Source organism: Neodiprion virginianus, chromosome 6, assembly GCF_021901495.1.
Source record: "Neodiprion virginianus isolate iyNeoVirg1 chromosome 6, iyNeoVirg1.1, whole genome shotgun sequence".
NCBI classification, from domain to species: domain Eukaryota; kingdom Metazoa; phylum Arthropoda; class Insecta; order Hymenoptera; family Diprionidae; genus Neodiprion; species Neodiprion virginianus.
In genome coordinates this window covers 9,187,488-9,202,113 of record NC_060882.1, presented here as the reverse complement: position 1 = coordinate 9,202,113, position 14,626 = coordinate 9,187,488, and the positions used below count along the sequence as shown (strand labels likewise).

Sequence of the window (14,626 nt, the reverse complement as noted above, 5' to 3'; positions counted from 1 at the left end):
CTTTACGCCGTTGTCAAATATCTCCCCAGCCTTTTATTACGGGAAACTTTTGATAAAGGCCAAATCCCTCAACCGCTAACTCTCTATACGTGTACACGGGGCGATAAAGCTCGTGCATTTTCGAATGAAATAAATAAGTCACCCGTTATAGTCGGGAAATTCTAACATGAAATCGAAGAAAAACTGCGATGTTGATTTAGAAAATGAAACGTATAATACATAAGAAACGGATATGGGAGCGTATTTTTTTTTTTTTTTTTTCATCTAGTTCTATCTATTTTATTTGTCAAGAAACATCTGCAAGAAATAACGAAATAATTTGTCACTTGAAAGTTTAAACAACCGATTGCGCTTTTCTTTAGACAATAACAACAGCGCGACTGAATTCATATTGTTTCCCATTATGGTCAGTCTACTAACAACAAATACTCCGGTCCTTTTAATCCTTTGCGGAGAAAAGCGTTATTCATATTACGCGTAGCTACATTGCTTACGGATTTTCTCAGAAAGTTCCGCATCCATGAACGGAATACCGCGACGAAACCTTAATCTTTCCGATTAACGACCGTAAATTTTTCTTTCCGAATATCCAAATAATTTTACGTATTCTTCTCCACCCAATAATATAAAGCCAATTTTACACAAAATAAAGGAATACGTATAGATGTGAATAATATATTGCAACGTTTTGGCGAACGTCACGAAATAAATAAGGGTTCGGGAGCTTAATTGACGAATCAATCAAAGGCGGAAATTAAATATTAAGAAAATGCCTTAATGACAAGGAAGTGTTTTCAATTCAACGTCCGAAACAAGACTGTTTTTACAATAATATCATTTGACGCAGCAGCCTTATTCATTTTATGACACACGAAGTCTTACATGTCTTTTATCTGTGACGACTACTAGAACGGTTGTAACGGTGATTTTACCATTTCTAACAATACGTACGTACACGGAATAGACGAGTCTTTGTTTATTATCTACGATAATTAAGGTTGTGTATGACATAAATTAATGCATAACAATAAAAAACGATCATCTCTCTCTCTCTCTCTCTCCCTTTCTCTGGCGCGGTCTTTTATCCCCCGTCGTCATTCCGATCGGTATCTCGTGTAATTTCACGAAACGATCGAGTCCCGCGATCTCATCCACCTGTAATATCTATACCGAAAAGAAGTCCCAACAGGGAACCGAAGAAATCATTCGCCTTTATTTATTCCCGGCTCTCTCTCGATCGGATCGAGTCCTCCTTCATCCCCCCCCCCCCCCCCTCTCCCTCCCACAGGGCCTCGGATACCTTCGCACGTACCTGTAAGGACGGGGGGACACATCCAGCGGCCGATACGGCGTCGCGACGCTACCGAGAAGGGACGGGGTTTGGGAGACGACGGGCGTCGATGGGGTGGGAAAGCGGCACGCGTATCAAGCCGCATTGCGCATGAGTGAGATTTTCCCCGTGCGTGACGTCACCAGCTCAGTGGCACCGCGACGCGCGCGCGAGTTCATTCTCAGTTGGACCGCGGTGACGAACGGACACGGAGGCTGTCGGTGATATAAGAGGTGCGAAAATTTGAGGGACGACAGGTGCGAAGAGGGGTGCTCGTTGCCCCGATACTACGCTCGTCTCACTTCCACCCCCGCCCGGGTAGGGAGGGAGGGAGAGAGGGTGGTTATCCGGTTACGGTGCGTCAGGATCGACGGTTTTTTTCATCCGACGTATCGTCAGTGACGGATTGATTCGGTGCGGGCTCTAGATCGTTTGATATAAAACACAAGTGCGGCCCGTCGGTGCCTATTTATTTACACACGTACGCAGACACACGGAACAGTGTGCGGCGATTACAGCAGAGCCACGCGACTCTTGGTGGTGGTGTTGTTGTTGTTGTTGTTGTTGTTCTTGTTATTGTGCGGATGTTTCATCTCATCTTTGTTAATACGCAGTGGTGATACGCGGCGCAAATGGTTCGTTGAACATCCCCGAGGTTCGATTCGATCAGATGCTGACTCTTCGGGCCGGACTATCCATTCCGGATTTTCATCACCTTCTGAGCCTCGCCGTTGTCTGATGCCGGTGAGTCGACAAGATATTTGTATAACATGTTTCACCTGTTGTCGGGTATTTGATTCTATTCTTTGAAAGCATGATCAGGCGACGGTGTTTTACCGCAGGTTTGTAAGGTAAATTTAAACTACACCATTTTGTATGCACTCGCAATGAAACTTGCTTGTATATAGTTGAATACGAAAATCAAAAGCTCCTTGGAATTGAGTATCGAGTTCTCGTTATCGGTTTATTTTGTGTCTCGTGCTTTATAATATTATAATCCCACGAGTTATAAGGTATCCTGTGTTTATCTTTTTTTTTTTTTTTTTATGCGTGTGTACTCTACGTTCAATTCTAATAACACATCGACACGCGTTTCTGCGACTGACTCATTATACGTTATGAAAATCTTGTATGCAGCTGTTAATTATCCTGATTTTAATTACAAGCCGAGCCGTAATATTCGCACGGTTTTCCCTTAATGCCCGTCTATCCCACTACTCACGTACGCGCGATAAGGGGATCGAGGTTACAAGTTTTTAGGTGAGTTTTACAGAAAACTGTGAGAGTCGAATAGACGACGCCGCCAGAGAGACCGACCGAATCGCTTATCTTTTCATCCGCCTTACCGTCTGCGGCGATATCTAATGAATCCGACCGCCGTCAAGTAAGTCGGAAGTCAATCTTCGCGGCCGGAAGCAGTCCTCCCCCCTTTCTCCTTCGCCTCCTCCCCCCGCCCCCATCCACCCACGCCGCAACCGCCACCCTTCAACTTTCCCCGCGGCGTCTCAGGCCCCCCTTTCATATCGCCGGCGCTGATCCCTCCTTCTCGCTCGCACTCTTCGTGACGAGAAGGCAACCCCTAAATGAAATCCTGAAATTAAAGCCGTATATTAACCCCACGGCGTCTCCTAAATTAAAAAACAACATTTTACGGCGAAGGCCGGCCTATCCGCCAGAGTTGTGCGCGGGGCGCCCTCCCCCCCCCCCCCCCCCTCACCCCTCCTCATACCCACCCCACCGATCTCTATACACACAGGGTTATACCCGGTCTCGACCGCCATTCTATTGTCCGTAAATTGCGTTTTTAAATTCGCGGGCTGACGCGGGGCGCCGGGACGCCGGGCGTCGGGGGGGAGGGCGGCGGAGAAGGCGCGTGGCCCAGTTAGCGCCTTTCCAAAATCTCCGGCCACCCCTGAATCGAATAGCGTTTTCCCTACCCTATGGCCTGTTATACACCAAGCGCGGTTTGCCACCGTGTAATGGATTCGTGGAAAACTTGGGTCGGCTTCTGCGGCTTTTGGTGCAACGGTTATGAGCGGGTAATTCGCTCGGGGAATCGGCGAGGATGTCATTGTTTTTTATCCCACCCTTTTTTTTTTATACGATGTTAATTTTTTATTCTTTCTTTTTCATTTTTTCACGAAGAAAAGTCGCGCACTGAGAAAAAACGGGACAATTTTTTACGCTCTTATTGCTTTTATTTACACATATTATGCGTAGTATTCTGATTCGAAAGACTAACGATTTCTGGTCTTAATTCGAAAATCAAAAATACCTGCACCGATTACGTATGTAATTTGGCCGAAATATCGAGTTTCAATCGTGGAAAATGTAACTATAAACGTGAAACAAGGCTAAAAGAAGAAGATATATTTTTAAATCCTAATGTACTTGTGCTTTTTATAATTATCTTCGCAAACCATCTCTTACACGTTATTTTTCAAGATTAAAAAATAATACCGATTTGGATGAATTTCAGCCAAGTTTAAATAGCCTGTATCGCATAGCGACAAGATTGTAAAATTTTCAAAAATATATTTTTATTTGTTACATGTAACTGAATGGAAGAGGTTTCAATTAGTAATCATGAGTTTAGTGATTTTCGTTTATATAAATAGATAAATTGGCAATTACTGGCGTTTTAGAATCGAATCGGTACATGAAAAATCAGTTTCACGAGTAAAAATAAAATATTCTTTTCAAATCCATCAAATCTGAAATTGTTCAAAAGAAATGTTTGTCTCTCAAAGTCGAATCAGGGCGCAGCTAATTATACCAGTTGAAAAATACTTCCAATCGTTGATAATTCACGAAAGGACGAACTGTGCTATCTGAAAAAAAAAGAAAAAAAAATCGAAAAGTAATTAAACAAAAGAGAAAAAAAAAAATGACGTTCCTGTCAGTGCACTCGACCGATCGAAAGATGTTACAGGCATCGATGCAGGCATTCGCTGCTTGCTATACGCTGCTATATCAGTTCCGGGTCGCCTTGATTTCACGCTCGTGATTGGCTGAGTTCACCAAGTGAAGTTGGTCGGTCGCGGGCCGCGGATGCACACGTGTAAAATTAGCAATCAACGCTCTCCGACGACGGAGATTCGGCGGTGACCCAACGCCCAACGGACCGGTTGAAATTGGCCAGTCCTGAACCTCCGACACGGCTACCCTCGAGGAGGATCGAAAACCTCGGGTGAGCGTTAATTGTTCGCTTTTTACCGCCGATGTCCCGCGACGAATCCTCGACGCACAACGCGTTAACACCGACCTTTGTCGTTTGTGCCTCGCCGCTCGTCGGCTCGATGTGTACATTGCGGCCCTTGAAACCACTCGGAGAAATTACATTTTGATACAGCTGGTGCGAAACTTGATTAAAATGAAGGTCGGGCTGCAAACGCGTTTGCCGGAAATATTTTCGGAATTGTGAGATAATTTTATACGAATATGCTTTTCAAGATTACGCAAGGGGTCGATAGCGATTGGAAATGATCAGGTCATCTAGCCTTCTTGATATACTGTCACAACTTATCGGTGAACAAGTAACGAACTTGTACGCTTGTTGCCTGTGACATGTAGGTACAGGATGGTTGTCAAGAACCCTAATCTGTGGTAGAACTTCATTTTTAACTTTAGAACCGTCTGTGAACTGCTTTAAGAATTGTTGGAAATCAACCATACTTTACGAAGTTTTCAAAGAAATTCATTGCAATTATACCTGAAGAGAGTGAGTTGTGCGATGGGAGGAATTTTGAATAAGTATCAACGACCGCTTTTCCAGCATTGAAACACATTTTTTTTCCTCAACAAATTCCCGTTCACTGAAACGCTGAGACAAAAGTCTCTTTATTCAGGTTCAAAGTCCTGTGGAAAAAGTTTCGCTTCGTTCAGTATCTCCTATTTCGCGATCGCGCATTGCACTAGGAACGACGCTGGGCGTAAAGAATATCCGAAATCATCAACGCGGAATTCGAGAATCTTTGTTTCCCACCGAAACGGCCAATCAGCTGTTCGGGCGTCGCCATATTTTCCTGCGACGGTGGCGCCGCGGCGCGAGTCGCGTCCGTCGGTTCGCGCAGGATCCGCAAGGTTTGGAAACGCTCCGTACGTTGGGAGCAAGGGCTGTATAATGGAAGTTGAAATTGGTCGGGCCTGTCCTGGCTGGGCAAGCGAGCGGGGTCGACGGGGAACGGAGGTGAAAGCGGGTGTGCCGTACGAGCAGCTATCGGCGGAAGGGAGAGGGTGGCGCATTCCATGCCGAAATTGCTTCGCACTGCGATCCGACCGAATACAAGGATCCGGTCTGAGGTTTAGGCTTTCGTCGTCAAAAAATACGTAGCCAAACCGTAGAGAGAGAGAGAGAGAGAAAGAGAGAAATAGTGCGGGATAAAGAGCGGGACGGACGGAATAAAGAGAAAGACGGAACGCCAGAGAGAGAGAGAGAGAGAAGCGTTGATTAAAACCGCCCTTCGAGCGAGCGAAGCCGGGCACATGTACACAGAGAGGTGAGCGGGTGTGTTCAGAAACAGTCGGCGAGAGTGGAGGTGGTAGGTGGTAGGCGAGCCAAGGCGTTGCTTGCTTAATTACTAAAAGCTAATCAATTCCAGGGAAGTAAAGTTTAAATTGCAAACTGAAGTATAGCTCTCTTCCTATAACGTGTAGGTGGGTGCGGGGGGGGGGGTGAAGGAGGCGAAGGGGGGTGGGGGAGACACGAGCCACCTATTTCCACCCCGCAAAGCGATATTACTACTTACTACATTCGACGGAATTACCCGTTATGTACCTCCACTCCTCTCTTCCCCTCCCTCCCTCCCACTCTCCCTCCATCGCCCCTCTGGATCGCAACACCCTGACAAGTCGTTGAAAATCAAAACTGCGTGTAATCCGACCCCTGTTTATTTATACCAGGATCGAGGGTGGACGGACGGTGAGCTTGCGCAATTCTGATGACCGGTGAAAATTGAAAATTTTTGTTTTATTTGTCAGGGGAATACGGATGAGGGAGAAATTTCACGTTACTCAATTCTCTTTTCTATCTTTAACGATTAATTACATGTGATTTCATCGAATTTAATCTCAATTTATTACGGCGAAATTGATACGTCATTGATAATAAGTTTAGCAATAATTGAATACATAAAATAATTGATTTCCTGAAATGTTTAATTTATTTTACGGTTGTCGGATGTGCGTTGGAAATTTACCAGTTTTGATTGCATATCGCAAGGCTGTGTATTTTAATATACTGATAGGGATTTTCTGTTTTTTCTTTGCATATATTTTAGATTCGTGAGTCGCGTCGATTTTTAAAAATTAATCAAATTTGAATCACCTTCGTGTCACATTGTTCTCATTGGTGACGGGGATTGAATTTTATTCGTGAAAAGCGTGAGAAAATTCAAGTGATCCAACAGTAAATTTTTTTAAACCACCCTTACGATGTGTTTATAGCCGAATTAAATTTTCGCACACATGATTTTTTCAACATTAATCCGTTTAAAATTCGAACGCACATCTTTTTCATCTTCGACTCTTTCGGTAGTTCTTTAGCGATTTAATCATCGTATGCAGTGTAATTGCTTTCTTAGAGGCTAGATCAGTTAACCTGATTATTATAAAAAAAAGAATCTCCTTGGAAAGACGTAGAAAGGTAAAACAAATCTGCGAATGCTGGCTTGCTTAAAGCTCAAAGATTAATGGTTGCTGGGAAGGATGGCTGCGAATCGGATAGTAAACTTGGTCCGACTACGTGTGTACAATATACGTATAAATGTATGTACACAAATGCACGGGGTATAAGTCGTGACCGAAAGAGCGACGTCTCTCTCTCTCTCTCCCTTCCTCTCGCTTCTCCCTTATTCTTTCAATCTCACTTATTTCTATTTTTCTCGTTGTTCCCCCCGCGACGTCTGTCTCTCTTCACCACTCTTCTCGGCAGCCCTGTCGCGAAAACTGTATCAACTCTCGACCGTTGGTAAAACAAGCAATAAAATCAATGTCGTTACTGCCAATTCAATCCGCAAGACACATTGCGCAATTCCACGTAGGTAGGTATACAATTTTACGCCAGAATGCCCCTCCCGCTTCTATTTACTTCGTCAGATAAGGTACTCCCTGATTCTCTGTATAAATCCACACACACACACACGCATATATATACCTAAGCGTGCCTCTATGCGTACCACACCACCTATAATTTCAGTTAATTCTCTTGTTATTACACTTACAACACAAACAGAAATAATTTTAATCATCCAACGCGTCTTCTTTCAATGTCCTCTTAACCAAATTTTCATTAACTTTTCCCGTCGTTCGAAAGTTGTACTAGAAACATTTTTTCTCACCATCAAATTTTCTTCACACCCCCAATGCGCGCTTGCCCGATTCGCACGGTCACACTTTGATGAAACCGTACGCTTGAGCGCGCTTGCGCCAAGTTTCTCGCTCATGCGCAATCAGGCTGACCGACGACGTTCGTGCGGTCGAATTTAAGTTGCTCGGGGTTTTCGAGGTTACGTCGAGTGTCGATAAATTTATAAAGTATTTTAATTACAGAATCGAACGAATGTGTGACATGATCACGCGATCGCGACAAACTTTTCTGTATCATCAATTATTTATTAATCGACGAAGTTTTAGCCGGCGAAATTAGGATTATGCGGTGTTGAAAATTCTTTTGAAATATTTGAATCCCGGTAATCACACATCAACTTTTTCCTCGCGATATGGGTTATTGACCGTATATGTATACAAATGTTATACGTATATATATATATATATATATATATATATATATATATGTATATATATGTATATCTGTGGTGTTATGAATAAAATACGACTCGCTGGACAGACCAATGGTAGGTAGGTGGATATATAAGGTTATTTTCGCGTGGGTGCCTTGAATTTCGGAGGTCTGCGCAGACTTAATTTAATTCCAATCCAACACGCGATCTCGACTCGTATAATCCAATACGTCGAATTACCTTGTACCAGAGTTAAGCCCCCCCCCATCCCTCCCTCCTCCCCCGCCCAGCCACTGACGGCGCTTTTCTAATTTTTTAATCAAATTATACGCCAACCTCTCTTCCTCTCTTCCACTTCCTCTTTCTCCGTCTCTTCGTGTATTCATTCCCCACCCCCCTCTCCTATGCCGTGAAACGCTATTAGTTTATAGTTGGCCGCGTGTATTGGACAAAAATAATGTATTTGGCCGGTACCGTGGTTGCATGGTGGGGGGAGGAAGAGGAAGGCGGAGGAGGAGGAGCAGAGAGGCGGAGGGGCGGAGGGGGAGGGGGCTGCGGGTTCACCCACTTAGAAGGATGGACTGTGCGAAATTGCGAAAACTAATTCCATTTCGTCGGCGTATAAGTCTTGGCTTCTCCGGAGGCAGTAAACCAATCACATTAGAGGCGCTCTCTTCCCCTCCACCACCCCTCCCCGCCGCCACCCCTTGCCGCCTTTCCCCCCTCACCGTCCGGCATCTCGCTCGCCAACATCACCGCAACTTCTGTTATCCGCTTCTGCAACCCCCACTTTCTCCTTTTCCTTTTCCTTCTCCTTATTCTACTTCTTCTTCTTCTTCTTCTTATTCTTATTCTTATCATTTTTCCTCCCCGTTTTCATCCTCTTACGCTTCTTTTTATTTTACCCCCGATGACCACGTGCCCCCGGATATCATGTTCTATACGTTTTTTGGTTTCTGATCGACGTGTGCAGTCCAGCTGCGTCGAGTTGATACCGAGAACTATGGGGGTGTCTTTGTTGAGGGAGGAGAAAATTGTTGTATCACGATTTTTCGGTGGGCCTACTTATAGGTTGTACGATGTACGGTGGAGGACGATTTGAAAACGGTTTCAAAGGATCCGCGAAAAATGTAGACTTATAGATTTTCAGCGAATTATGGGTGTGTGTGTGTGTGAGAATGTAAACTCATTTCACTTTATTTTTACTCAAGTTCGTTTCTGATTTTTGTAATTTTGCTCCAATTTTGGTTGTTATTATAGAATCTCGAAATAATTTGTTTGGAAACCCTTCGATACCATGTTGTCAAACCTTTACGAAGATATTTTGAAAGCTTTGGGTCAGAACAGTTTCATACAGATTTTATCTTCTTGACAGAATTGTAAATTTTTTTGGGTTACTTATTTTTTCTCTCAAACTTATTTGAAATCCGTTAGAAATCTTCGGAGAATTTATGAAAGGATTCAAAGGATGTATCGAGGAGTACAAATATTTTAAATCCATTACGATACTATAAATTTGCAAACAGGTACACGATTTTTAATTCCTGATTAAAACATGAAAATGATCACTCCAGGTCTGTGAAAAAATTTTTTCATTGTTAATCCAGAAGACTACGAGATTCATTTTTGACGAATCAGAGTTTGGAAATACTGCTTATTTTTATTCTTTTCGAAATGAAAACTGTGTAATTGTAAATTGTGAATACTTTTTATACGTATAAAAAGCTGCCTCTGAAGCAAAATCAAAGTGTTCAAAACTGGATGATATTAATACTCTCGAATTCTCTGATGAGATTCGCTTATTAATAGTAACTTCGGGCAATATCATTTACGATTCAACGGCGCAAGATTCAGTAATTAATTACATCGGATTCCCATCGGGATTGAATCCAGCAAATATAGATTCATGCCGGAATGAATGTTACTGGAGCCAACTTGGGTATCCTCTGATATTTGCCTCTCGAACCGCCGCGTGTAGAACCAATCGAATCGAATCGCTCAGACTTTGAATATCATTATATCATCATTTCGTTTAATTAATTATCATACCTGTAACCTTTCTTATGGTGTACCATAAAACGAAACGCATCGGGGATCGCGACGATGATCGTTAAACGTCGCGTATCACGCAGCATTCGCCTTATGTGAATGCAGCAGATCGAAAAAAACGCGAGAAATCGAACGCAACGTACAGGGCATTCCTTAGGAACTCGATCAGCTTCTAATGGGTTTTTTTCCACCATGATCAAAGCGCAAAATACGGTTTGAAGCGATTAAATCGTTTTAGTGTTAGAAAATTTATGGATCGTTATGAAATATTTTCAGAAGTGGAAGTAATCTTCTGTTCTGTTTCTGTTCGTTTTAATGGGTTCAAGAAATTTTAACCAATGATTTTAACGTCGCTAACGGCTTCTACGAGGAAATAACTTTATAAATTAACGTGTCGATAGGTTTGTGAATTAATTATAACTAACCTGAATTAATGAGAATTAACTGGATTACTAAAAATTAACAGAAATATAGAGAATTAACTGAATTATGAAAAATGAAGTCAAGTTGATTTGAATTAGTTTGGATTCGTGCCAGAATTATCTGTTTACAGAGAAGAAAATTAAATTTAACTCAAAAATTAAGTTGTATTAATAAGAAAAAAAAAGAAAACTTCGAATTAACAAGATATACAAAAGAATGAATTGAAATCACTTTGAATTAGGTTGAGTCGTCGAGAAAAAATGGATATTCATGAATTGAAATGTACTAAGTTGAATGAAAGAAATCTATATAAATTAGAAAAAAAGTAATTTGAAATAAAAAAAAGTCGAATCACACGAATTTATTTAAATTAATTCAACTCAAAAAATGATATTGCGTCACTCAAATCTTGACTTACTTCCTTCTCGAAACTGACGGTTGTACAATATTAGAAGAGTGGTGAACGAATGAACAAGGAATGGACGTGCAAAAAATTATCCGAAAGTCGTGCGACTGTTTCTTGCTCAGAGTTGGGACAACGATGCAAAAAGTATTTATCAAACTCAGGATGATTATTGCGAGCCATTGGTCACGTTTTCGTGGAATACCTCTTACGTATACGTATCTACGCTTTGACACGCAGCTATTGTTACATCTACCGCATTTTAACCACGGGAATTGTACCAATTAATACACATTCACATATATGTAACAATATGCATGCTTCTGTATATATTCACACGAAGCCGATATGTAATTTTCTGTCAATTAACTTATTATAATTACATCGTTTCCATATTTAGCGATCCGATTACCTCCCAGGCAATTTCTCTCCGTCTTCTCATCCCTGCACAAGTGTCAGCTGTACGAATACACGCGTATGTACAAATATATATATGTATATCTACGCTGCACCCTAGATCGCGTGATGATGCTAATTTTATTAATAGAAAAATAATTATGAGACGAAAAGGGAATTAAATTAAAATTCAAACAGGCTCAAGTGACATGCGTGAATATATATATAATATTAATTATGTGTGTATCTAAACGTACAACGGTGTATATCCGGTGTGCAATAATATATTATTTTTACATACAACTCGATACGTAATATATTACACATGGAAACCGTTGTGACAATTTATCGGTTTAAATGGATAAGAAGATGAAGAAGAGGAATAAATTAATTAACAAATGAGCTGCCAATAAGGACAAGGAAATGAAAAAGGCACAGAAGCTTACCTTCTTTCTCTCACGGCGTTACAACTAGTACTTATATACGTACGTGCAATTTGCAATCGTATGCATGCGTATATCTCGAATGAAATTAAGCCGCGTAATGAGACACCCTCGTTCGCTCTCCGCAGTATAAATGTAACGGTGCGTGTGTGTGTGTGTGTTTCAACATTGCGTGCATGCGAACGCTTGCAGGTGGATTATATTATAGTTTTTTCTTCCATTTACGATGTGTATTTATTTGATTTATTTTTGTTTTTTGGACTTTCGTAACGAGACTGTCTATTTTTCGAACCACTTTTGCGAAAGAGAAACGGAAGTTTATTGAAAATTTCGGTAAGATTGTAGCTGAAAATCGACACAAGTTTACGGTGTGACTTTCATGGGGTGAGTGTATTAGACATCGATGGACAATTCAGGAATTCTCAGTTATTTCTACATTCGTTTTTGATTTTTTCAAACTCATTATGTTGCGGAATAAGTGAAATCCTGCTCGTTAAATGAACGATAAGTGAATTTATTCGATTATATTAGGTCAATAAACTTGCCTAAATCGATTGTTCATTCACGGTACAGATAAGTGGAAAAGATATTCGCGGTGTATTCCATCGATACTTTGAAACTTTTTTTAAATTTTGGGCCAAGTTCGAATATGCCGAGATATTTGCAATCAAGAAAAAATATATTCAGTGGCCATGTGTTTGAAGACTGAGGTTAAATTTGAAAGAGTTTGAAAATTAAGGAAACCGAAATCATCGATTTGTGGATATTTACCTAAGCAGTGTCGCACGAAGACCGCAAGCATGACCGATTTCTCGCAACCGATTTTCTCCAATCTTCGTTTTGCTGTATAAAAGAAGCCAGAAACAAACAACCTGACCGTGCGTTTACGAAACACACGATTGAAATTTCTGTGACTCGCATTTATTATCCCCGAATCTGCAGAGTTTCATTTGATCTCGAGCTTGCAGCCTCGGTTACGGGCAAATAGACAGTGGGATGTGAAAAAAAGTTGATATTAACATTGCGGTTTCGTTCTGTTTGGTCGCGTTTGCTCGACGCTGACATGACGTGACGATGAAGAAAACGAAGAAGAAGAAGAAGAGCGGGTGAAAGGAAACTAGCGACGGGGGGGGGGGGGGAGGGGGTGCAGGTCGAAACAAAACAGAAAAATTGAAAAAGGTGGAAAAAGGTGAAAAAGAAAGTTGGTAATTATAAAATTAGTAAAAACAATTTATCGTTTAATCTTGCATCTCCTCCCACTCCATTCTCTCTTTCTGCCCCCTCTTCTCTTCTTATTATCCCCCCCCCCCCCCCCTATCCTCGCCGCTGCCGTGATACCCGACTGTCTTATTCTGCCTCTGGTGAGAGCCTTTCCGCCGAGCAATGATATACCCTATAATAAAAATTTTATAATTACTTTTTACTTCTATTAGGGAAATTTTAATTAAACCTAAGAATTTCTTAACGAGAAAACCAGTGCCGTGTTCCGCTCTTTCAACGGGAGACGGAAAGAAAGAAGGAATGAAAGAGAGAAAAAAAAATGAAGAACAAAAAAAAAAAAAAATAAAAAGAAAGTAAAGGAAAAACGGATATACGAGAAGAAGAGAACGGCAACCCAACTGATGAAACAGCACTTAAGTCACGGTGTTTTAAGTTTATAGCATTACACGTACCGTACGTATGCCACCCTGTATAAGTATTTGCAGTCTATGGTCACTTTGTTGACTCAACCAGTTTTGCATCGTACGAACGGAGATGTTTTTTTTTTTTTTTTATAATTTGATGCATTTTTTTTCTAAACTTATCACGATTAATCGTTGTATATTTATGCTTGAATAAAAGTACATGGTTTCACTTTTCTGTGAAACTTTCATTGCAATATTTACAAGGTTTACGGCAGTGACGTTAACGCAACGAAATATCGTTCAATCACAATTTTGCAAGTTTAAAAGTGAAATTCAAGAAGTCGAGTTTTGAAAAAGCAATTCTCTTTCAAACTACATCGTTAAATTGATAACTTGATCTGTCTCAGCATTGTCAATTTTGTAGATAATAATAAATGACTGATAATATTTCCATCCGATTCATCAAATATATATTAAATTTTCTAAATGACTTCATAAATCATACGAATAAAATTATTTGAACGGTGCTTTGAACAGCTGGCTACGAGTAAATAAACGATTTTGTACGTGAGAAAATTTCACCTTTAGCAGAGAGCAAGGAAAATAATTTTCCCAATGTCAAATCTGATACCTCAGATGCTTTCGAAGCGAGTAAAGTATGATTACGATACTGAAACATTTCCTTTATCATCCTGTTCTTTAATTGTTCGCATGCGTTAGTATATTTGAGCATATATATGAGTATATTTAATATGTATACACGCATATACATATCTTGGATATGATGTATAACCGACATCGTTGGTTTTTGGGCGGCACGCCGCTATATTAGAACGATCAGCTCCCCCCTCCGCGGGCGGAGAAAATTATATTTGATTCTAATCTAGCAAATGGGACGGCAGTACAGTCTATTTATTTACACTTGACTTGACTCGCCGCTGCTGTTGCGGTGGTAAAAGATTTGTCGGGACCGTGCAGGAAAAAATTGATCCAAACGTGCGCCGTCGAGGGGTGAAAATTTCTATACGTTCATTTTCTGCTCCGTTCGAAGGAACAAAAATTGCGACGCAACAAAAGCGAAAGGAAAACGAAGAACAAAATCTACGGCAAACTAAAGGAATTTGGAAAATTTGAGGATGAAGTTGAAGAAGAAAAAAAAAAAAAAAATAAAAAATAACTGCGGATAAATTATACCGTCAGTAGGGAAAATGTTCGAC

At 41.0% G+C, this 14,626-nt stretch overlaps 1 protein-coding gene across 5 annotated transcripts in view; it reads left to right on the top strand.

The window, feature by feature from the left end:
- The window catches only part of LOC124306624 (LIM domain only protein 3-like), a 108,481-nt gene that overhangs the window by 10,001 nt on the left and 83,854 nt on the right, over positions 1-14,626 (top strand). For 4 of the 5 annotated variants that reach the window (XM_046767444.1, XM_046767443.1, XM_046767438.1 and 1 more), the window contains exon 1: positions 1,536-2,074. Coding sequence is in view for 2 of the 5 variants with exons in the window: in XM_046767438.1 (XP_046623394.1) it covers positions 2,069-2,074 (6 nt within the window). In the remaining 3 variants the exon portion in view is untranslated. Of the gene's footprint in view, positions 1-1,535; positions 2,075-14,626 lie in introns of those variants that run through there. The other variant, XM_046767440.1, reaches the window with a different exon arrangement.